The sequence below is a fragment of the Epinephelus lanceolatus genome, chromosome 15, assembly GCF_041903045.1.
Source record: "Epinephelus lanceolatus isolate andai-2023 chromosome 15, ASM4190304v1, whole genome shotgun sequence".
Taxonomy (NCBI): domain Eukaryota; kingdom Metazoa; phylum Chordata; class Actinopteri; order Perciformes; family Serranidae; genus Epinephelus; species Epinephelus lanceolatus.
Genome location: NC_135748.1, coordinates 9434931 through 9457894, shown reverse-complemented (window position 1 = coordinate 9457894; position 22964 = coordinate 9434931). Strand labels below are relative to the sequence as shown.

Here is a 22964-nt window from a genome sequence, read left to right as displayed (position 1 = left end):
ATGGCAACGGCAATCCCTGATGGCAGTCCCACCCTCAGCAGGACGATGTGCCATGCCACACTGTAAAAACTGCTCAGGAATGGCCTGAGGAACGTGACAAAGAGCTCAAGGCATCAACTTGGCCTCCAAAGTCCCCAGATTCCAAACAGATCGAGCATCCATTGGAAGTGCAACTACCCTGCCTTGTTACCCACAAGGGCTCAGAGGATCTGCCACCAATGCTCTTGTGCCAGACACCACAGGACACCCCCAGAGGTCATTTGTCCATTCCACGACAGGTCAGAGCCAAGTATAATCCACAGTATGACCTCTTAGGATCAGTACCAATGCACCCCATGGATGCTTGATCGGATTGCGATCTGGGAAGCTGGGGGCCAGGTTGATACCTTGGGCTCTTTGTCACATTCCTTAGGCCATTCCTGAGCATTTTTTGGGGTGTGACAGGGCACACTGTCCTGCTAGGGGGGCGCTGCTTATGTGGAATGCCATTGTCATTAGGGGGTGTATTTATTCGGCAACAGTGTTGTAGCATCAACATGAATGCCAGAACCAAAGGTTTTCCAATTGTAATGAGATGATCAATGTTATTCACTTCACCAGTCAGTGGTTTTAATGTTGTCACTGACTGGTACATACTGCCTTGACTTACCTTTGCATTTTTTTTCTTTGTAAAGGATGTCCTTGCTGTTGTACACTAATCACCCATAATTTCAGTTAGTTATACAAATCCTTTAAGCCATTGTCAAATAGAAAACTTTGGCACAAAAGAGGTTGAACGAGAGACACTGTTAACAAGAGGCACAGAGTGGCCTATCAGACGTAATATGAGCAGTAGACTGCTAATATAGGAAAACAAGTGTTGGCCATTATAGTGATAGTGTATTACTGTAAAGTGCATTCTAAAGTAATTTGACGTCCTGCTTGCCATAATGTGTATTGCCATCATCAGGAAGCACCCATAACCCCAGAGCACAGCTTTCAAAAGCAAAGCTGTTTTCATGCCACATTAACACATTTATTATTGCTATAAACCAGGCACCTTTAAGCTGCAATTTCAGCTTCTTCTAATGCTCATTATTGACTACGAAAAGGCTAAATGCACCTGTGTGTTTGCCACAGTCAGAAGCTCATACTGCAAGCTCAAGGTTTTCAAAAAATCCATTATAAAGAGCTCACGGAGAAAAACCGCTGCCAAGATAAATGTAATCCATCAATTTAAACAGCAAGTGTATTTTTCCCTAACACGCCCTCATAACACCACAACACATCAAGAGGCATTGTTTGTCCATCTTTTTTTATCCACTTTGGGTCCGTTTTTTTCTGGACCCACTTGTGTGTGGGTGTGGAAAGGTAGCAAAATATTTTCTTTTTTGTTTGTTTCCTGTGCATGTGTCTGTATACAGTGAAGACAGAAAATGAATGCTTATGACCTCATATATTGTCATTATACTGCCAACTTTATTTATTTTTTTTGGCAGAAGGCATTAGTTTTCAGATTGTCTGTCTGTATGTCCATGCATCCATCGACATCCATCATCCATACATTTGTCCATCCTATTCTCTTAAATGGGATATCTCAAGAACACCTAGAGGAGATTTCTTTAAATTTGGCACCATTGTCCACGTGGGCTCAGTGATGAACTGATTAGATTGTGGTGGTCATAGATCAAAGGTCAAGGTCACTATGACCTTGTTTGTCCATTTTTTTTTTAATGCAGTACCTCAAGAACACTGTGAGGGATTTTTTTATAATGTGGCATAAGCATGGACTCAACGATGAACTGACTGAAAATTGATGGTCAAAGATCAAGGTCATTGTGACCTTGTGCCGGTCTTATTCTCATGAATACAATATCTCATGAAGACCTTCAGGGAGTTTTCTCAATTTTGCTACAAACATCCACTTGGACCTATGAATGAACTAATTAGAATTTGGAGGTGAAAGGTCAAGGTCACTGTGACCTCACAAAACATGTTTTTGGCCACAGCTCAAGAATTCATCTAATTCAAATTATGACCAAATTTCACACAAATGTCTAATAGAATAAAATGATGAAATGATAACATTTTAAATCCATAAGGTCAGCTTCATTGTACCATCGTAATGTTCTGCAAACACACAGAAGGGGAGACATTTGGTCAGATACTGAATTGGCGACACTAATATTGAAACTGTGCTGATTGTTTTGATCTTATGTGTTGCTGGTGGCAAGATGTGTGTCATCAGTGCATCCATGGTTTTATTGACATGGATGTAAACTGTAACCGTACGTTCAAACCAACAGTGACCAGAGCTTCCACAACGGCAGAAGTCATTCATTTTCATTGAGAGCCCAGTGACTTAGGCGACTTGGGCGTCTTGGGTGGCTTGGGCGTCTTGGGCAACCTGGTTGCAACCAGTTGGAATGCTGACGTGCTTTGATGAAGCGGGTCCCATGCAGAGAACAAGCCATGTAACTTTGGTTCCTACAGCACACTCCGACAGTGGATATCGAGAAGTTGATTACTTGCGTTCGCGCCCACTCTGTCCTTTATAATGTGTCGCTGTTTGGTTACAGAGACCAAAATAAAAAGAGTGAGGCTTGGGACTGCGTTGTCTTGTGAGATTTAAAGTGTGTAATGTTAGTAATAGAGGAGAGAATTGCAGGCTAATGTTGTGATGTAGCATGCAAGCCTTCTTTGCTTGGTTTGAATGGGATGACAAAGCAAAGCATCTGACTGACTTTTTGACTGGACAACAGCAAGCAGCAACTACGCTACTTTCAAGCCAGTAGTACACTTTGCGGCTCCTTTAAATTGACAAGCATGATCAAACGTTCGCATGATTCACGTGATGAGCGACTAGAGCCCAAAGCTGCCACAAATATTTTTGACAGTTGTGCTTCTTTTTTTTTTTTTTTTTTTTTGTTAAGATATTTTTTGGGCCATTTTGCCTATAATGGACAGGACAGGCAAGCGTGAAGGGGGGATAGAGAGGGGATGACATGCAGCAAAGGGCCAAAGGCTGAATTCAAACCCGGGCCGCTACTGCAACAGCCTTGTACATGGGGCGCCTGCTCTACCACTAAGCCACCGACGCCCCCAGTTGTGCTTCTTGAGCGTCCGCGAGAGACTTTGCCTCGTGCGCTGAGGCATACAAATTTTAGGTTTAAATATGGGCCATTGTCTCATTAAATATGCCCTAATTTGCCTACATTTTCATAACCGAATTCTGAACATTGGTTTAAGCCAGGTCCAAAAGTCTTGTTTCATTTTGACATATTCAGAGTCAAAGGTTTCGGCAGAATCTTTTTTCACACAGCCATATTAAGTTAATTTTGCCTTTTTTTTTTAAACAATAAAATGATATTTAAATAGAGCTCTAGATGATGTATCAATAAACCCCTCTGTTAAAAACTAACTTAAATGAACACCTAAATGAGAATTCCAGATGTTCTCTCTCCACCAGTCTGAAAAAGGACATGATTTTTCAAAGGTGAGGGTAATTGAACATTTTGAAATATCAAAAGCAAAAATGTGTTCAGTTTAATGCAGAGGCTGGCTCATATCTTAAGTACATAACCAGAAACACTGGAAAAAAAATAATAATGTGGCTGTCACTGCTCTGGAGCCTCATTTTATAGCCATTGTGGGAGGCATACACCACCTCCCACACAAAAATTGGTCTGTAAAATCTGTAAAAATAAACTTGATGAGTAAATGTGCACACCTGTAGGGAAGCTCTGACCCATGCCGACAAACATTTTGTAGACAGGGGAACTTGGCCATGCAGACGGTGAGTTATTGGATTGAAGCAACATTGTAGAAATTAAATCATTATACACTGAACAACTTAAACATAACACTTTTGTTTTTGCTCTTATTTTTTGCAGGTTTAAGTTAAAGATTTAAGACTTTTTTTATGCACTCAACAGATATCTCTCTCATCTTGATCACAAATTTGTTCAAATCAATATTCATGAGCACTTCTCCATCCAGCTGGCTGGTGTGGCATATCAGGATGCTAACAGGATCATTACTACACAGGTGTGCCTTGGGATGATCATTTTACTACCATAGGATGTTTCCAATGCTATTTCCCTGAATTTGGCTGTACATCCAACCGGCCTCAGAACAGCACATGTAGGTTAGGTTGAGGAACTGCTGTCAGGTCAAGACCCTGGTGAGGACAATGAGCATGCAGATGAGCTTCCCTGAGATGGTTTCTGATGGTTTATGCAGAAATTCTTTGGTTGTGCAAACCAGTTGTTGCATCAACTGTTCTGGTGGCTGGTCTCAACAATCTGATGTGGTTACATGTGGTCTGTGGTAGTGAGGCCGGTTGGATGTACTGCCAAATTAATGGAAACAACAGTGGGGTCGACTTACGGTCGTGAAATTAACATACCGTTCAGAGGTAACAACTCTGGTTGACATTCCTGCAGTCAGCATATCAACGGAACACTCCCTCAATACTTCTGACATCTATGGCATTGTGGTGTGTGATCAGACTGCACATTTTAGAGTAACCTTTTGATACCAAAGTCTTGGATCTTTTACTTGAACCTGTGAAAAATGGTAAACGTTGCTGTTAAATTTTTGTTCAGTGTAAGTAAAGCCTAATTTGATTTAACTAATTCAATTTATTTTAATTAGTGGAGTATGGCTGCTTGTATGCAAAGTGTCCCAAGATAAATTTTGATATGATTTGGTGTCTGTTAATAAAACTGACTTGACATTGATGTGACTACTTAACTTAATGTCACGCAACACTTGGAGATCCACTATCATAAACATTCAAACCAGCAGTGTCACTTCTGCTTGTGCACACACAAACATTGGGTATGTTTACATGCACACTAATATTCCACTATTTTTCTGAATATGACACTATTCTGAATTTCATGTAAACAGCATATTCAGTTTGGATATTCTGAATTAGGCCTCACTCTGATTGTAGCATTTTCTGATTAAGACATGTAGAACATGCCAGTATTCTTTGGGTTTAATAGCATTTTATGGACACGTATACAGGGCATTCAGAATATGTCTCAAATAGTATTTTTACTGCAGTTTGTGACACATGGTGTCTGTTCAGTTTACAGTCAGCTCTGTGTGCCATCATGGATACGTTGTACACCAGGGGTGTCCAAACATTTTTGAATGGGGGCCAGATAAAACCACGTGAAAATACCTGGGGGCCAACTGATTCTCCCGGCAAATTGGTTTAAAAAAAAAAAAAAAAAAAGTGAGACAAATGCAACCATTTTTATCTTTTTAATGAACTATTACTATGTGATGCCTGTCTACAAACTGTATGATAGTCCTATATGTGAGGTGAAGGGTAAAAATGGGAAGTGATCTTGCTCGATTAAACATTATTGTATAAAGGGCCACATATGGTATATTTTGAAAGTCAAGCTGAGGGCTGATTAAAATTGGTCTGCGGGCCACAATTGGCCCCCGGGCCAGACTTTGGACATGCCTGTTGTACACAAACCTGCTGATAAAACAGTTTGCAAGGCTGTGGGGTAGAGATGCATGCCCAAACACAATGCCCACATTACTGGTCAGATGGAGAAACACCTCTACTTTTAAACATAATGAGAGACTTGGATATCAACAGGTTTTTGGATATGCGCAAATATTGTAACACTAACCTTTTCAAGAAGGTGGTTAACAAAATGAAAGTGGGAGGCTTGGTCGCATGGTCGAACAGGTCTGGCAAATCTTTGAAAACAATCCTGGCACAAGCGGCGGCTGACGTGATAAATGACATGTTAGGGCACGGACTACCGCGGCTGCATGTAAACAGGAATATTAGCGGAATATTCATTTTCATTAGCCATGTAAACAGCTTAGTAAGAATATTGTCTTTTTGGGAAAAAAGGCAAAAACTGGGAGATTTTGTGCATATAAACAGTCATTTAATGTGGCTTTTCACAGACGTTTATAAACGAGGCCCCTGCTGTCTGCTCCATTAACAAATAATGCCCCCCTGCTGAGATGAAGCAAGGGGACTGGTCTCTGCACATAAAACAAAAAGTTAAAATAATTGATAGTGGTACATTTGATAATTGGGCACACAAATGTGCTGCTGTTTTTAATGTATTTTGGAAAGTTATCCTGTGACATCAGGTAAGACAAAACAAATAACAGTGGTAGCTTCTGAGTGTATACAGTAGCAGATCAGGCCTTTCATTAGTCAGTAATGGTGCAGGTGTTATCTTTAAAGGAATTTTTAGTGTCAAAAGGATGTCATTTTGATGTCTACATACAGTACAGCTGATTAACCCAGGTTAAGAAAGGAATTCTGTGTTCCTGTATATGGTGCAAGTGTTGGCATCCACACCACCTCCTTAATGATCAAAAGCAGCTTGAAGCTCATTGCGTATTTCGTGTATTCCACGCAGGCTCCATCACCTCCTTCGCCCTCAGCTAATGAACCAAAGTATGAGAAGCGCTGGCTGGATGCCGTCTCCCTGCCCTTGTTGATGGCCAGAGTCTCCAGATACAAAGCTGGCACAGATAAATTAAGGTAAGGGTAATCCAGCATGATATAATTCACCTCTAAGGTACACAGTTCACTGAGCACAGTTGTTGGCTTAGCAAGCACTTTCCATTAAAGCGAGAGGACGTTAATGCCAATATCTATGCACGGGCATAAACGGCTTAAAAGGTCACCGCAGCTGTGAGGCCCGGGCTCAGAAGGTGTGACTGTGAGAACACTGGTCGAGCTTGTAAATGCATTTGATTATTATGGCTGTCCTTTTTGTATTGATTTTCATGTGTACAGTAGTTTCACAGTTGTTTCCTTCAGAAGTTTTTTTAATCAGTACTTTTATTTCTAAACTGTGAAACAAACAAACAAAAAAGCCTAGGAGGTATATTGTTTGACAGAAATTACAGATGGTGCACCAAACATTTGTTAGTCTTAACTTAACGATCCCATTTAGCTTGCTAATATACAAGGCTGAATCATATTCAGTCATTCCATCTTACTCCTATTTGTGTTTGTTAGATTAACAAGTAAGGGGTTATCTTTGGGTCTTAGAAACCAAGCCAATGCAGAAGTGCCTTAAATCTGCATTCTTTCCAGTGGCACACCATGGGTGACTCCACTGGAGGACGATTGTCGTTTATGAGAAAATGACCCTACTTCTCACTTGATTTATTTCCTCAGTAAAAAAAATTCTAATGAGTATATAGTTTAATCAGTAGTCTCAAGTCTTCTTCAACAAAGCATGATTTTTATTTTGTAAGTTATGGTCCAGTTTAGACTAAAATAGATGATAAAGCAGGGTTAGCTTTAGGGCATGGCTAGCTTGTGATTGAAAAGGTGGTGTCCATGGGTTCTCAGTCCAGCCCAATTGCTAGAATAAATTTTGGCATTGTATGTTTCTACAAACCACAGATTTGTGGTTAAATTTGTACATTATTATGTAGTGCATACATTAAAACTTTTCAATAACCACGGAGTTAACATGTGGTTATAGGTTTAGGCACAAAAGCCAATTGGTCATGGTTAGGAAAAAACAATGTTTGGCTTAGAATACCTACTCTTGGTGGGCGTATCCTGGCTAGAAATGCAGTGTTGTCTCAGTAAAAAATAAATTAAGCATAGCATTAGTTCAGGCAGGACATGTTCAGCTCACATCCCAGCTACATCAGCTGATCTCAAACAGCCCAATCAACTGATGGATCAGCTGATTGATCACATGATTCCTTTCTATGCAGCCAATTAGCAAATCTCATTCAGGGCACCCTATTTAATCTGCTTTGGCCAGCCCACTGTTGCTGCCTCCACCTCAGCTCCTCCTTTTCATGTCTGACTTACCAATGTCATTTCTGTTTGTCATTGATGCTGTTCTGTTCTGTTCCTGGGAGGTCTTTGCTGCTGCCCTCCTGCCGTAGGCTTTCCATGTAGGCGCATGGAAGGGCAGGGAGGTTTGCTCTCTCAGCCTTAGGCTTTCCTTGTATGTGTGTGGAAGGCAGAGAGGTGTGCTCGCTCTCCCTTAGGCTGCGTAGGCCCACGGAAAGGTAGAGAGGCCCCAGATTAGAGCAATACCACCAAAGATAATACTGCAAATGAAAATAAAGTTTTCTTTGACTAAAGTGGTCCTTAATTAACTGCTTTTAATGGCAGTATCCCCGGTGGAAAGACAACAACTGGTCGCTAAAAAACAACCACTTTTGATGGCAAAGACGCTGCTGAAAACGCAGCGACAGTTCTGTAACAAACAACCAGTTTTACTGTTTTACTGTTTACTGGATGGTTTCGAACAGTGGTCTGCAGCTTGGCAGGCATCACACCAAGATGACACACCATCCACCATCTCTTCCATCCTGTGAAGATGAAGTTAGCTTATATGCATGTTATCTTGGCTCTGTCAATTTAGAAATGTTGCTCTGATTTGTATGAAATGTACAATTGTAATGTAGCCATGGTGTGCAGGAACATAGAATGCAAGCATTGTTCTCTAGTGACTGGTCACTTGTGGCTCCAAAAACCCAAGATGGCGAAGGCCAAAGTGACAACCTCAAGTAGTCCACAAACCAATGGGTGACGTCACAGTGGCTACATCCACTTCTTTAATACAGTCTATGCTCATGACAGTCACTAATTACAGAATTGTTGTCAAAGTCTGACAAGGAGAGATTAACAACATTAGAAATCATCTTTTATCATATTTCATATTTGGGTAACTTTCCCGGTTTAAATCCAACCTTATTGTAACCATTTGGTTTTAATAATATACTGATATTCAAAGTTAAAGTGCAGTAAAGTGTTTATGGTTGGAGTAACTATGGATAGTTTAATTAAAGCTTTCCTAAATTATTATTAATATTGGAAATAATTTACTGTAGACAGTTTTCTTTATCATTTCTTTCACTCTTGCTGAGCAGAAGTCTTTTACTCTTGAGGGTTTGCCTAGCTGCACAATTTAAGAATTGCAGGTATGTTGTGATAAATAAATAATGCACTGCTGAGTTAATTAGAAATGTTTATTAAACTTGTTTATTGGATACCTCATTGGGTATTATCCAATTTAAAGTCATAGGCAGCTGCCTGTGATAAGAGAAACTCACATTCTACTGCAGGAGGAAATGTTACGGTCAATTTCAGCACAGCAGCTCCAGTTCAACACTGTTTTTCAAATAAGTCCACTTAAGTCTGCTGAAATTTAAACCTGTGGTTACTGTCATTAGAGTACAAGAGAATGGAGGAGAGGGCTCCAATCAAATGTTGGATCATTGATAATGAAAGACATTATGGTAATTATAACCATGATAACATTTATCATAATTACTACCATCATGGATAAATAGATTGACATGGTTATTGTATGATTTTTAAAAACATCAAATGGAACTGTATAGGTGCATAAAAAAAAATAAAAAAAATACACCTTAATGTGTTATAGCTTTTGAGTCAGTGCAACAGTATGATATATAACTGTAGAGAAAAGGTATTCTAAAACAAAACTACTGAATACATTCTCATCATCATAAAGTCATCTACTGTGCAAAACTGTGTCACCATTTCATCAGACCGAATATGCCAGCCTGAAAAGGTGTGTTTTCAGAAGGGATTTGAAAGTGGAGAAATAATCAATACTGCAAATGTCTTGTGGGAGAGAGTTCCAAAGGTGGGGGGGCAGACGGCTGAAGGTTGTGGACCCCATGTTAATAAAGTGGGCAGATGGTTAGGTGAGTTGGAATGCAGAGGAGGATCTGAGAGTACGGGAGAGTGTGTAGATATAAAGTAGTTCAGAAGGATACAGAGGGGCAGTGTTATGAAGGGCCTTAAAGGTGAGAAGCTGAACCTTGAAATCAATATGATATTTAACAGGAAGCCAGTGAAGCTGTTGAGGAACAGCAGTGATATGATCTCTGGAGGTAGTTCTACTAATGATACAGGCAGCTGAAGCCTGGACCAATTGGAGTTTATGAAGACACTGAAGACCAAAGAGGACAGAACTGCAATAGTCAGTATGGGATGTAACCAAAGTGTGAATCACAGTGGGGGTGCTTTCCAGTGACTATTGAAGGCAATTAATATTACATGAAAGTATGCTGATCGAGTAACATTGTTGATGTGTGCCTCAAAAGACAACATACTGTCCAGGATGGCACCCAGACTCTTAAGGCTTGCACATACTCTTAGCACTGAATGTCAAAGGACGGCTGTGGTCACACGGTCAAGCACGCAGTTCTATTCATAGTATAATTCAGGGTCTGAGTCAGCTCATCCACCCACTGCTGACATCTGGTGAAAGTGAAGCTAAAGCCCAGTTCAGGCCAGTGACAAGACGAAACCCTTTGAGAACACTGCAGAGAAAAGTTGCAGCGGTGTAAACTGGCTGACCTGAGCTCGACTCAAGCTGGCTGATGTTGGTTTTAGAACAAGATTCACAGTGTGCCCGCATTGGATGGTAGGTTGCTGCTGCTGCTGCTGCTCACTGTATGTGCCTATGGCAAGTAGTTGCCTGTTGCAACTTGTCTTGTTGCAATTTTTTGGTCTGAACTGGGCTTACGAAGATGCTGCTGGGTCTGGAGTAAATAGAAGAACGTAAAACTAACTTTACCATGGCCAGGTAGCTGTGGCTGGCTTGACTCAAGTGGTTTGGGCTTGATTGGAGTTTGGAACAAAATTGGAGCAAGTGCAGTTGATAAGCTTGCTCAGCGTACGGTCCACATGGTCACAAAAACTGGGCTGCACACTGATGTCCGCTTAAGGGGCCATGGGGACCCCTGTCGACATGGGTGGATGATGACACTTTGGTCACCTGGACCAAAACACCCCTCACAGACACATGCACGCAGAAGCTATCAATTAGGCCTACTTATGGACTGGATGATCATAAAGTAAATTAAAAACTCAATATGAAGTTTAAAACATATCCACTGTCAAACAGCTGCTATTTATCCGTAGCACGGTCCACATCACTGTCTGAGGAGCGCTCAAATACCTCGGGAAAGACTTCCTCTCTGCCCCCAGGCTTTATTTGGATAAAGCACAATCACTGTAATACTAATTCTGCCAGATGTTAAGTCCAATCAACAGTTTAATGACTGCTTGGTGTGGAGTGAAATATTGAAGAAATGTATTGATGAGATTTGGAGCTTAAAACTCTAACAACCCAGTGCTGAATCAGGAATAGCAGAGTTCAGTCAGAGAAGCCCTGGAGGCAGAGAGCATGTCAATATCAGAGTCTGCTCTACAAAACATGGCTGACAGGGTGTATCAGAATGCACAAACACAGATGTTAACAGGGGTCAACAGCTGAGAATCTCTGACAAGATGATCTCAGAAGAACATGGTCAGACTGGTTGGTGGTTGGTTAGTTGGATAATTTATGATAATCTTTTCTGTTCTTATTCTAGTACCATAATGATCTGTGGCCAAAGGAAATGCAATTATATGAATGACAGATACAAAATAATATGTCATGAAAAACTATTTGAAATTAATGAAAACACAAACAACAACCGAGGGTTGTTGTGGTTTTATACCTTAAACACTCAACATTCTGTTGCCTTTTACATTTGCCAGAACACAAGTGAATTTTATCCCTTGTTTGTTTACATGACAGATGAGAGATGACAGTTGTGAGATTAGGGGAGAGGGAGATGGGCAATGACATGAAACAAAGGACTCCAGCCGGATGCCAAGTGGATTCATTGTTGGCACCTTAACTCCTAAGGTTTTTTTTTTTCATGAAATCATAAAATATGTAGGATATTTGCTCATCACAGTCAGAGTGGAAATAATCCTCTGCTGCTCAAACATTAGGTCTGTTTGAGGTCAAGTGCTCCTTTATTCCTTTTAATCACAGATCTGTCTTGTATAGTATTATTCAGTTAGCAAACTGGCACAAGAAAGTTCATTCTTATGTAGTTACTAGTCCATACCCATTGAGTGCACAGTTGCCCACGTACAGATTCACATGGTGTGTGTTTGGGATACAGGTCATAGAAAATTACAGATTAAATAGTCAACTGAACCCATTAAGAAGAGCAATGTATTCAGACAGAGTTTTTGTGAATTTGATAGTATGATTGCTTTATTGAAAGTACAGTAGTACCATTGCCAATAGTGGGATAGTTAGTGGGCTAAAACTGTACATTAGTAGTTGAGGTAGCACGTTGAAAGGCAGATAGCTAAAGTGTTTATATGTTGTATTGACTTAAAAGTGGGGCGCACTGGTGCTGTAGTTCACATAGGAAAGGTGCAGCTAGCCCTTGTTGCAGCAGCATACCATACCATGACTTAGTCATACCAAAAATTAGAAAAAAACAACGACATTCGGCCACAGGGGGAGCCACAGCGATCAGTCGCATTTTAGCCATTTTCAAGCATTTTTCTGTTGTTATAACGTCACCCAGTTGCTAATTAGAGTTAAATTTCTCCAGTCACCTTGAGGCGTCCTGTTCTACATATCTACCAAGTTTAATAAAAATCGATATGGCGGTTAGGCCTAGATAAGAAATTAGCTCTCTAGCGCCCCCATTTTGTTTGATGGGTCAATAATGGAGGGATCCCCTCAGATTATGTGTGGTCATATGCCTACAAAGTTGCGTGGTGATGGGTGAAACCCTTGAGATGTTATACACCTTTATGTGATGAGCCACGCCCTCCGCAATATTCATTGCCTTATAGAAGCTCAGTTTTAGTAAGTTTTCCAACTTTTGCCAAGAGGGAACTTTAGATATTGGTCCCTAGATTATGTTCACCCAGTTTCATGCAGATCGGTCAAACTTTCTAGGAAGAGATCGATTTGAAGTGTTTTTCAAAAAATTCAAAATGGTGGAAAATCTATATAACCGGAAGTTATGGATTCTTGAGACAAATTTGTTCCTCATGAGGAGAGGCATCTCTGTGCAAAGTTTCATGTCTCTACGACATATGGGCATGAGATATGCCCATTCAAAGTTTGCAATTTCAATCGGTTGCTATAGCGCCCCCCTTTGGCCAATTGGTGTAATACTGCTTCATTCGCATCCTCCCATGACCCTCTACCACTGTGCCAAATTTCACATGGATTGACCAAGTCAGTGAGGAGAAGAACGTGGAACAGACACACAGACAGACTGAGTTTTTGTCATTATATTGTAAGATAGTCGAAAGCAGATTCATTGGACCTTTTGCATTTAATTCAGTTATTTTATTTTCAGATTGTTATTTTCAAACAGTTAATGTAAGAAACTCATGCTTTTTATTTGGAACTCAAATTTTGTGGTTTCACCTCATCCTAAAATGGACATGTGCCCAGGGTGAAGCTTGTTAACAAATAAATAATGTTGTATTGTGGGGCTTTTGTTTATCAGGTATTGTGTTCTCTGATGTATTTATTTATGTGTTATATCTCTATCAAGACCTCTACACCAGGACTTAATACAGTAAAATTTCGGGCAAAAATTAATACATTTAGTGGAAAGAAAGGCAAAATTAAACTGTGCGAACTCACACTCTGAGGGGACAGCTGGAATAATAGATAAATGGATAAAGGGAACTAGATACAGCGTTGGAGGCGGGGCTCTGTTCATTCCTATCAAAGCTGCTCAGTGGCACATGAAGCCAATAAATGTAAACTGCAGGGTATGAAATTACCCGGATGATCGGCACTGCTTCCACACTGTGGAAGGGCCTTAAGACATTATGTGATGGATGTGAATCCACTGTTTGGCCTTTAAAGGGAAATTGGCTCTAAAGCCCCTAGATTTTAAAAATAAGAAGATACTGGATGCTAAGTTGGTGCCTATTCATTCCAATGGAGTTGCTCACCTGGCGCATACGCCAGAAAAGTTTTCTAGCTTTCGAGGTTAACTTCTGCGGTATGTGGCCCACTGAAGATGCGCAGTAGTGTTTTGCCTGCTGGCCTCTCCCGCGAGTTCCCGCTCAGCTCATAAACTTTATATTGTGATGATGATGTTTTAAAATCGCTTCTCTCAGTCTGAGGAAAGTTTTACAAATTGAAAACCACCATGGCTCAAAACTTAGGAATGAAAAGACTCAAAATTGACTTCGTTTGCAGTTTTGAGGTTCACAGTTTTAAAGATGTTTCTTTTACAGTGGTGGTCTATAGCGACAATGCTTTTTGGTAATGCTTTTGGATTTTTTTTCGCTGCAATATCGCGAGTGGCCACAGGGAAATATTGGCTGCAAGGCAGAGCTTCTTTTCTGGGGGCCTGGGATGGACAGCTAGAGAAATCAAAATACAGGAAGCTATCTCAGCTCATTAGCTGCATTGCACCATTCACTTTTATTTAACTGTCTCTTTTGGAGTAAAAACTGTTCCACAACATAACAGTGGTTTGCAGATAGTTATGAGAAAGTAGTTAATGGTACAGATATGTCTTAAGAATACACTGTGTCAGGGCTGCCAAGTTTCAGAAAATGACAAGAGTGAGACTTTAGTGTCATGATGCGTTCGGAAAAAAATTGGCCTTTTTTAACATCAATTTGGCCTGTTTTAATGTTGATTTATACCTTAAGACTGATGTCCTCACCTCCATGCCAGCGGCTCTCCCTGCACTGTGGCCTCCTAATGCTAGTTTTACAGTGGTTCTCAAAGTGGATTCCAGGGACTCTGTGGGTTCCTTTAGGGGGGTCTAAATTGACCCTTACAAGGTCTGTAACTCTGACAGTGTACAAATGGAACCAAATGGGTCCATTTGGTTCCATTTGTACACTGTCAGAGTTAAGGATAGACCTTGAAATTTAGAATTTTGAGAAACACTGCTTTAGGAGGGTCTAAATTGATATTTACAAGTCTGTAACTCTGACACACACACACACACACACACACACACACACACACACATTGAGACTAACGTTAGAGTCTCTTTTTCAAGTGTGAACTGGCCAAGAGAAGAGGCAAATAAATGTTACACAGCTCTGCAACAAATACAGGACAATGATAGACTTATAGCAGCCTTAAAACAGTACATATTAACTAGGAAACTCAAGGAGAAACAGCGAATCAACAGTGAACAAAATTGGGTAGTTACCTACCGTCCGTCTTCTAGCAAGCAGGAGAACATCGAGTGGGTTTTAAATGTCGGCGCTGTTGTGTGTGAAAGATAGTTAGAGACACCAAGACCCGCCTTACGTTGCTTCTGATTGGTTTATATTGCGTGGTGCCTTCCGTGGTTGGTTAGATTTAGGCACAAAGGACTGATGGATTGGTCTGGGATTGGTTATCTCGGTCAGTTAATCAGAGTTACTTGAACTACGGCAAGCCGCGAGGACCAAAGTTTATTATCATGAAAAAAATAAATATAGAGTATTGAATGGGGAAATATAAGCGTGAGAAATGTCAAGTGTGGCATGTGGTGTGAGAATGGGTCAAATTGCGTGACTGTCACACTCAAAGCGTGACGCTTGGCAGCTCTGCTGTGTATTCCTTTTAGCAACCAAATTAAGCTAACGAGCCAATACGTTTGCTAACTGGCTGTTAGCTCAGAAAGCTTTATTCTCTCTCCTCAATAACTTTTAATGTAACACAATGGTGTGCAGTGACAGGGAATAAACAGGACAGTAGAGAGGAAATAGAGGGGAGCTCTTGGAGCTATTGTGTCTGGAGTGGCTGGTTAGCTCTCCAGCTACAGCAGTTTACCAACTAGCCCTGCTAGTCACAACTTCAGCTTCTGGCCCCACATTTCTCTTGACCTCTCTGACCAATGCATTTGTCAGTACGTATTATGTATGTGAAGCTTTTCTAATTTTGGTTAATAAATACATTTACAGGCAGCTGAGAGATAAAAGGCTTTAAGCTTCGTTTAAGTAACTTAAATTGTTGAAGAATATCAGCTGTGGTCACTGTTATAACCCAGATCCAGGGAAAAGCATGAGAAGCTACCATTAGTGTTGATGGGAATGTATTGTTGACTCATCTAATGTTGATGTGGACTCTGCAGACTGTGTTGTTGTTGTTGTGCCTGTAACATTATAGAATGTTCTAGTGATCCTTGTCAGTCCACATGTTCCCAGTTGAGATGACAAATAGTTTTTCTCAAAGTTTTTCTCTCAATTACCCAATTTAAATTCAGTCCAGGAAGGATATGGGGAATTGTTCTTTTGTTTGTGTTAAAAAAAAAAAAAAAAAAAAAAAAAGCGGAGTCTGAAAACAAGGCCACATGGATAGCTGACAGTGAAACAGCAGAGAGCAGACCTTGTTTCCTTCCTTTGCACAGATTCTCCTGAGGTGTCAGACCAGCTCCTCAATCTGACAGTGAGGAATTCTCAGCCTTTTGTTTAAACTGTCAAAACTGACATACTTGAAAAGGAAGGAAACTTGCAAATGAGTATTTTCTTATCTAAAAGAGTGCAGTCATGCATACAGTAGTAGCCATCAGTTACATTGAAATAAATTAAAAGAATATGATATTAGACTTCCAGTCTTCCAGGATTCCAGTCCTCTATTTTTATTTCAGCTGTGTTACCAGGTATTCTTATCATGTGTGCAACAATTCAGAAACAGTTGCTGGCAATGAAACTCTCAGGCCTCAGGCTCCCTCCAAGAATGCTTATTAAATACCTATCAAAAAAAGTAAAATCACACAAGGAAAAGCAGAGTCTGAATCCAACACATCAAATACTGCAAGTTAAAATAAATTCAAGTTAGTTTATTTACATAGTGCAATTAAAAACAACCAGAGTTGACCAAAATGCTGCACAAATTAAAGTGAACTGCACAACAATGGCAAACTAAATAACATCAGTAGCACAAAAAAAAGGCACAATAACAACAATAAATGGCAATGGAAAAATACAAGGCAATACCATGTCTGTGCACAAATCTAAAACAGAAACAGAAAGCAGCTTGTGAGATTTATTTATAAAAAAATAAAACATTATAAAATATTAAAACCACTAAGAGCACCCAAAGGCCACTGAAAACATGTGTGTCTTGAGTTTTGTCTTAAAAGTGTCAGTGGCTGGGGAGCTGCCCCACCACAAAGGCAGTAATAATAAATTTATGCATACAGTGTTGAAAATGAATAACCTGAGTGTGATGTTAATTTAAACAAAAAATGTAATAAGGAATGGAGTAAATGTATATGTAGCTGTGACTGATGAGGAGGTAGAGCAGGTCGTCCGTTAAACGGAAGTTGGCGGTTCGATCCCTGGTTCCTCCACATTTCAAAGTATCCTTGGACAACATACTGAACCCCAAATTGCTCCTGATGGCTGTGCCTGGGGTGTGTGAATACATTGATTGTTCAACTGAGTCAACGTGGTCTCATTTCGAAGTCGTTGAATACCGGCACTTGGGTTGTGACTTCAAGCATCAGACGCTGACGAAAATAGCTGTTCTTTTACATCGGCATGAAACTTGGCCAGCCGCTGTTTAGTGGTGATTGGCGGCATTGGGGAAAACGCGGTGGGACAACAATGTAAGTCAAGGAGGTGCAAGTCTGAGTAGGGTGGGTAGGAGGGGTGGTGGATGGATCCAGCAACCACCGACTTTCACCTGGGAGGCCAGTGTTCGCTTCCAGTACAATTGTAAAGCCAAACCCTGTTCTTTTTTCCTAAACCCAACCACATTCGCTTGGTGATGCACCGACATTTTGAAAGAGACTGTATGCAAACTGTACATTTCCTGGTTGAAGCTGACATGACATCACAGAACGTCAACAACCAATGCATCCAGGGTACCTTGCACGTCATATCTCAACCCACCTCCCTCTTGGGAAGAAGCTCCGACATGGTGATGCGCTGGACACTTTTCTCGACTCACTTTAACATGAGGCCCTGCATGTGCACCGCTTTCTCTGTCGCTCTCTTTCTGGCTCTCGCTGGTAGGGGTTTTCTCCCTATGTGGGTTGCCTGAAGTAAAACAAACTGATCAAGGATCAGATTTCATGTTGCAAAATCTTTGCACAAGTGATGAAACAACTTGACATTACTCACTGCTGTTCAGGCATGCATCACCCAGAGAGTCATGGGTGATTGAACATTTTTATCAGACTCTAAAGTCATTGCCTTGGATTTACTATCTGGAGTTTAACAAACATTAGGGTGAGGGGGTCTCCTTTTCCCTGCTTACTGGGTGGTTCGGGACTCTCTAAGCCTCAGTCGGGCCGAGCTGGTGTTTGTGCATACTGTGTGAGGCCCTTTCAAACTTTTGTAAGAAAAATGGCTGGCTAAGTCAAAATGTAAAATTTGCTTGAGGATGTCATATGTGCCATAATTCCAATTTTAAACATCACTGTGTTTGTGAATTGGCCAAGTAAATAATGTCCATGAAGACATGGTTTTGGATGCAAAAAAATAGAAGTTTCAGGAGTCTTGGTGTTATTGCCTCCTCCTGGTTCTACTCTGCAGGCACGTTACAGCAGTTCCTCTGTGGTTCAAGAAAAGCGATTGAACGAGACCACATAGTCGCCACTAAAGAATGTTGTATCGTATTGACATGCCGAAACCCTGCCTGGATAGATAATCTGCCCCGCTGTCTTCTGTAAGGGAAGAGGGCAAACTATTTTGGCCCTGTCCAGTGCTGATGCCACTGAGACACAGGCTGCTTCAGCATTGTCTGATGTTGATCTGGTTGAGGATGCTTTTGGTCTGTCCAGTGCTAAGAATGTTTGAAAAATCCTGATACATTGTTGAAACTTCTTGTCAAGTGTTTCCCACATTTAATTCACTACCAATGTAGAATGGTGTGTGTTTAATTGAATCTCACAAATCTCTATTTTCAGATGTGCCGACTCCTACTATATCTCAGTGCTTGGTTAATACAGTCTTATTGGGAGTATCAGGCTGCAAAGCTGAACTGGACAGTAGTGTTTGGGAGGTTACAAGATGCAAATCTCACACTGAACCTTGCAAAGTAAGAGTTTGGCCAGGCAACGGTGACGTACCTGGGCAAAGTTGTAGGTCAGGGGGTACCAATGCACTCCAAGGTTGAAGCTATCCCATCTGTCCCTGCTCCTGTTTACTGATGTGAGCTACATCGTTGTTTTGGTTACGGCAGGTTATAAAAGAAGTTTTTATTAAACTTTTCTGCTGTTGTGGCTCTGCTTATCAATTTATTGATCCCCAAAACATGTTTTCACTGGTCTCAGAGCTGCAAATGTGCGTTTTAGTGTGTAGAAGTTTTGTTAACTATGGCTCCAGTGCTTGCTGCACCTCTTTTCAACAGCCCATTCAAACTTTCTGTTGATGTCAGTGATGCGGGAGCAGGTACTGTCCTACTTCAGGATGGAGATGATGGTGCAGATCATCTGGTTTCGTAGTTCTCAATGAAATTTAACCGTCATCAATAGGTGTTTTCCACTATTGAAAAGGAGGCTCATGCTGTTGTCTTGTGCCTCAAACAAATGGAAGTTTATGGCGGCTCTGCAGCGTGCCTAAAGTTGTTAATACTGACAGCAATCCCCTTGTGTTCATTAACGACATGCAGAACTCAAACCAAAGACTTGGGCGCTGGGCACTCTTCATTTAAACCTTCAACATGGGGGAGAGGCAAGTCAGGGGTAGAGAAAATGTTGTGGCTTACATGTTCTTGCATTGTTAGAATTTTGATTTGTGAATAAAAATCCATTACACTCCTGTTATTCAGGAATCTTAGTGTGGGGGTGTTGCGTGTGGTCCTGCATGTGCAGTATTGCACAGCGCTTGTGGGTGTGTTTTGTTTTCTCTCTGTCTCTCTCGCTCTGGCTCCCCTCTATCTGTCTTCTTCTGTAGGAGTGGAGCACCTGAAAGCAATTAAACATCAAGAGAGAAAAAGAGGGACCCAAGGAGCTGAGTGTGGGAGAAACACACACCCGCCAGCCGACAGCCGACAGCACAGCTTGGGGACTTTTTCCTCCTTTTTTCCCCCCTCCCCAATTGTTTTTCCTTGGCTTGGGTTAGAATGTGGAGTTTTGCTTTAGTTTTTTATTTCAGTTTGGGCTGGAGATCACTGGTTGTCCAGTTATCTGGTTTTGGTTTGATTTATTTAAGACTTACTTTTAGGAAGTTTAGGGAGATGAGCTGGGTGCAACAGCCCACTGGGTGGCTGGCTCAGTGACTTCCCTATCTTTTGTTCCTTTTGGCCAGCTCTGTTTTTTTTTCTTTTCTTTAGAACCTTTAACATGCCTTTTTTCCCCTTGAGAACAATGCTCGTTGATTTTTTTGTAAGTGGTTTTGGCATTATTTTATATGTTTCAGTCTCCAGCAGAGCATGCAGTCATTTAGCAAGCCTGTAACACTTAGGCCTGGGGCAGTGCAACTGCCATATCAGGCAGTGATACAGTGTTCATTTTGACAGCTATTTTAGATTTAGTTTTAGTCTTGAGATGAAACTGCTTATTAGTTATAGTCACATTTTAGTCATTTTTATCCTTCATAGTTTTAGTCGTTGAAAATTTATAACATTTTAGTCAATGTTTTGTCATTATGTTATCTATATGTTTATCATCTTTAAACTAATCCAGTTAGGCTAATTCATGTATCAAAAATTAGAATCAAGGTGACAGGTTGTATAAAAATTTCAATTACAAATAACTTCTACACAAGTATAAACTGTCATTTCTCCAGCAGTGTTTGACAGCTTTATGAGCACACACTTACTGAACATCATTTGAAAAGTTCAACATTTTTTGACACCACAAATAACTAATCTGAGACAACAACTGAAGTCTGAATTCTTTTTTTATCTGCAACATGTTAGTCTGGAGGTTTAAAGTTGTGTCCTCTCACAGAGTTGGTGATTAAAACTAAGCTTTGAGCTGTCAAAGAAAACTCTGCTGAGTTCAGACTGTTTACTTACAGCACAGCTACGCTCACAGATAACTGGGCCTTCTACCTGCCTGTCAAACAGCATCAACCCATAAACCTTCCCGAGTCCGAACTGAGTGGAGCTAACTGGTAACAGCCACTGCTGCAACTAACAAACTCCACAAATCTATTCAGCAGCTCTGCCATCCACAGTCAGACACATGGCTGCTTATTTATTGCTGAATTACAGCTCATAACTCGCACCAATGGCTGACGGTGCTCCATTGTGAGTGTATTTGTTACATCCTGGCGCTGACTATTCTCTGGAGTTTGCCAGCCTGTTGTTCATGCCGCATTTGAAGACAATTGCAAGCAAGACTGTTATTGGCTTTCAATGTCCGATAGTCCACCACAAACATTTTTGTCACGTCTTGTCTTGTCGGCGAAAATGAAGCAAAGGTTTTATCTTATTTTTTTATAATCAAGGTCTATTTTAGCTCGTCATCATCACATTTTCATCATAGGAATAAAGGTGGTTGACAAATAATTTTTATCATAGTTTTCGTCAATGAAATTAACACTGGTGATACAGCTGGTCAGAATACTCTCAATGGTGCACCTGTAGAAGTTGCAGAGTATCCTGGGGTACATGTTGAACCTCCTCAGCCTGTGAAGGATAAAGTCATTGTGTTGTAGTCTTGGTGATGGTCTTTGTCTCGTGAGTCCAGGTCAGGTCCTCACTGAACCTGAGGAGCCTGAAGCCGCTGACTGACTCCATCAATGATAAAGCTGATGACAGTCATGTTGTCAGCAAACTACATGATGCTGTTGGAGTATGCAGCCCTGAGTGGCTTCAGTGTTGAGAGTCAGGATGGAGGATGTGGTGGTGCCTATCCTCACAGCCTGGGGTCTGCACATCAGGAAGTTCAGGATCCAATCTCAGTTGGCGATGTTTAGTCCCAAGTGTCTAAGCTTGATGACAAGTTTAGAGGGTACAATGGTGTTGAACGCTGAACGCTGTCTATGAACAGCATTCTCAGGTACGTGTTCTTCTGGTTCAGATGGGTGAAGGCAGTGTGGATGGCTAGGGTGATGGTATCGTCCGTAGATCTTTTTGGCCTGTATGCAAACTGAAGTGGGTCCAGTGAGTCAGGGAGGTGATGAAGGATTTGACGAAGCACTCCAAAATGGTGGAGGTGAGTGCAACTGTATGGTAGCTGTTCAGGGAGAGGGCTTTGGTCTTTCTGGGTGCAGGGACAAAGGTAGTCTTCTTGAAACATTAGGGCACTACAGATTGGAGCAATGAATGGTTGAAAATATCTGTGTAGACATCAGACACTTGATCTGCACACACTGTGAAAGCTCAGCGAGGGATGCCATCAGGTCCAGATGCCTTTCAGGGGTTAATCCTTTTAAAAGATCTGCACACATCTACCCTAGATTTTACCAGTGGGCAGTTGTCCTGGGCCTTTTGTACTTCTTCAGCTGGGGAGTTGTTTCCACAGCCTGCATAGAAGGTGTTCAGTTTGACAGAAATTACATATTTTCAGCAGAAAAAATGTCACTCAATACTCTCCTGTTATGTCCCGCACCTGGAAAATTTTGTTATGTCACACAAACCATCATATTTTTTTGCGAACCATGATCGGGTAATCACATTGCATCTGACAGGCGTCTCTATGGAGACGTTTCACGAAATGGTTTGGTCTGTAAGAGTAACTTTAGACCATTTGAAATGGCTTTGTTTAATTATTATTGTGAATTCAGCTAGGTTGTAGGAAATATGGAGGGTATAGATAAAGGGCTGTAGCTTCTTTGTTTGGTTAAATGACCACACTCTTTCTTGCTCTTCCGTTGTCTTTTCAGTAGAAGTAGGTTGAATAATCTCTTCCACTTCAATTAACTCACTGATTTTATGAAATCTCTCACTATCAAAATGCAAAAGGATACAAAGCAGCACAACTCTAGATACAAAACAAACAACTGTCAGAGGGATATATGGGCTTTACTGATCAGGATGATGTAATGCAACTAAACAAGCCTCCAGGAGGATAGTATCTGGTTACTATGGAGACCACTGAAACCTTTCGCAGAAGCATAAATAGAAAACATTGGATGGTTCTTTACTTCTTTTGAGCAACAGTCATTAAAAGTGTTGAGCGCCCTACCCTAAATCAGGCTTAAGTCTGGAGACCTGGGTGCAGCAACAGGTAATCCCAGCCATGGATATTCCCTATTATTTGTTGGATGTGGTGAAGAAGTGCTGCCCACCAAC

The 22964-nt window shown here is 41.0% G+C and overlaps 1 protein-coding gene across 1 annotated transcript in view; it reads left to right on the top strand.

Moving 5' to 3' along the window:
* The window catches only part of sntg2 (syntrophin, gamma 2), a 158107-nt gene that overhangs the window by 74474 nt on the left and 60669 nt on the right, over positions 1-22964 (top strand). Inside the window, exon 9 of the mRNA XM_033642235.2 lies at positions 6393-6517. Within this exon, the coding sequence (XP_033498126.1) occupies positions 6393-6517 (125 nt within the window). The remainder of the gene's footprint in view (positions 1-6392; positions 6518-22964) is intronic.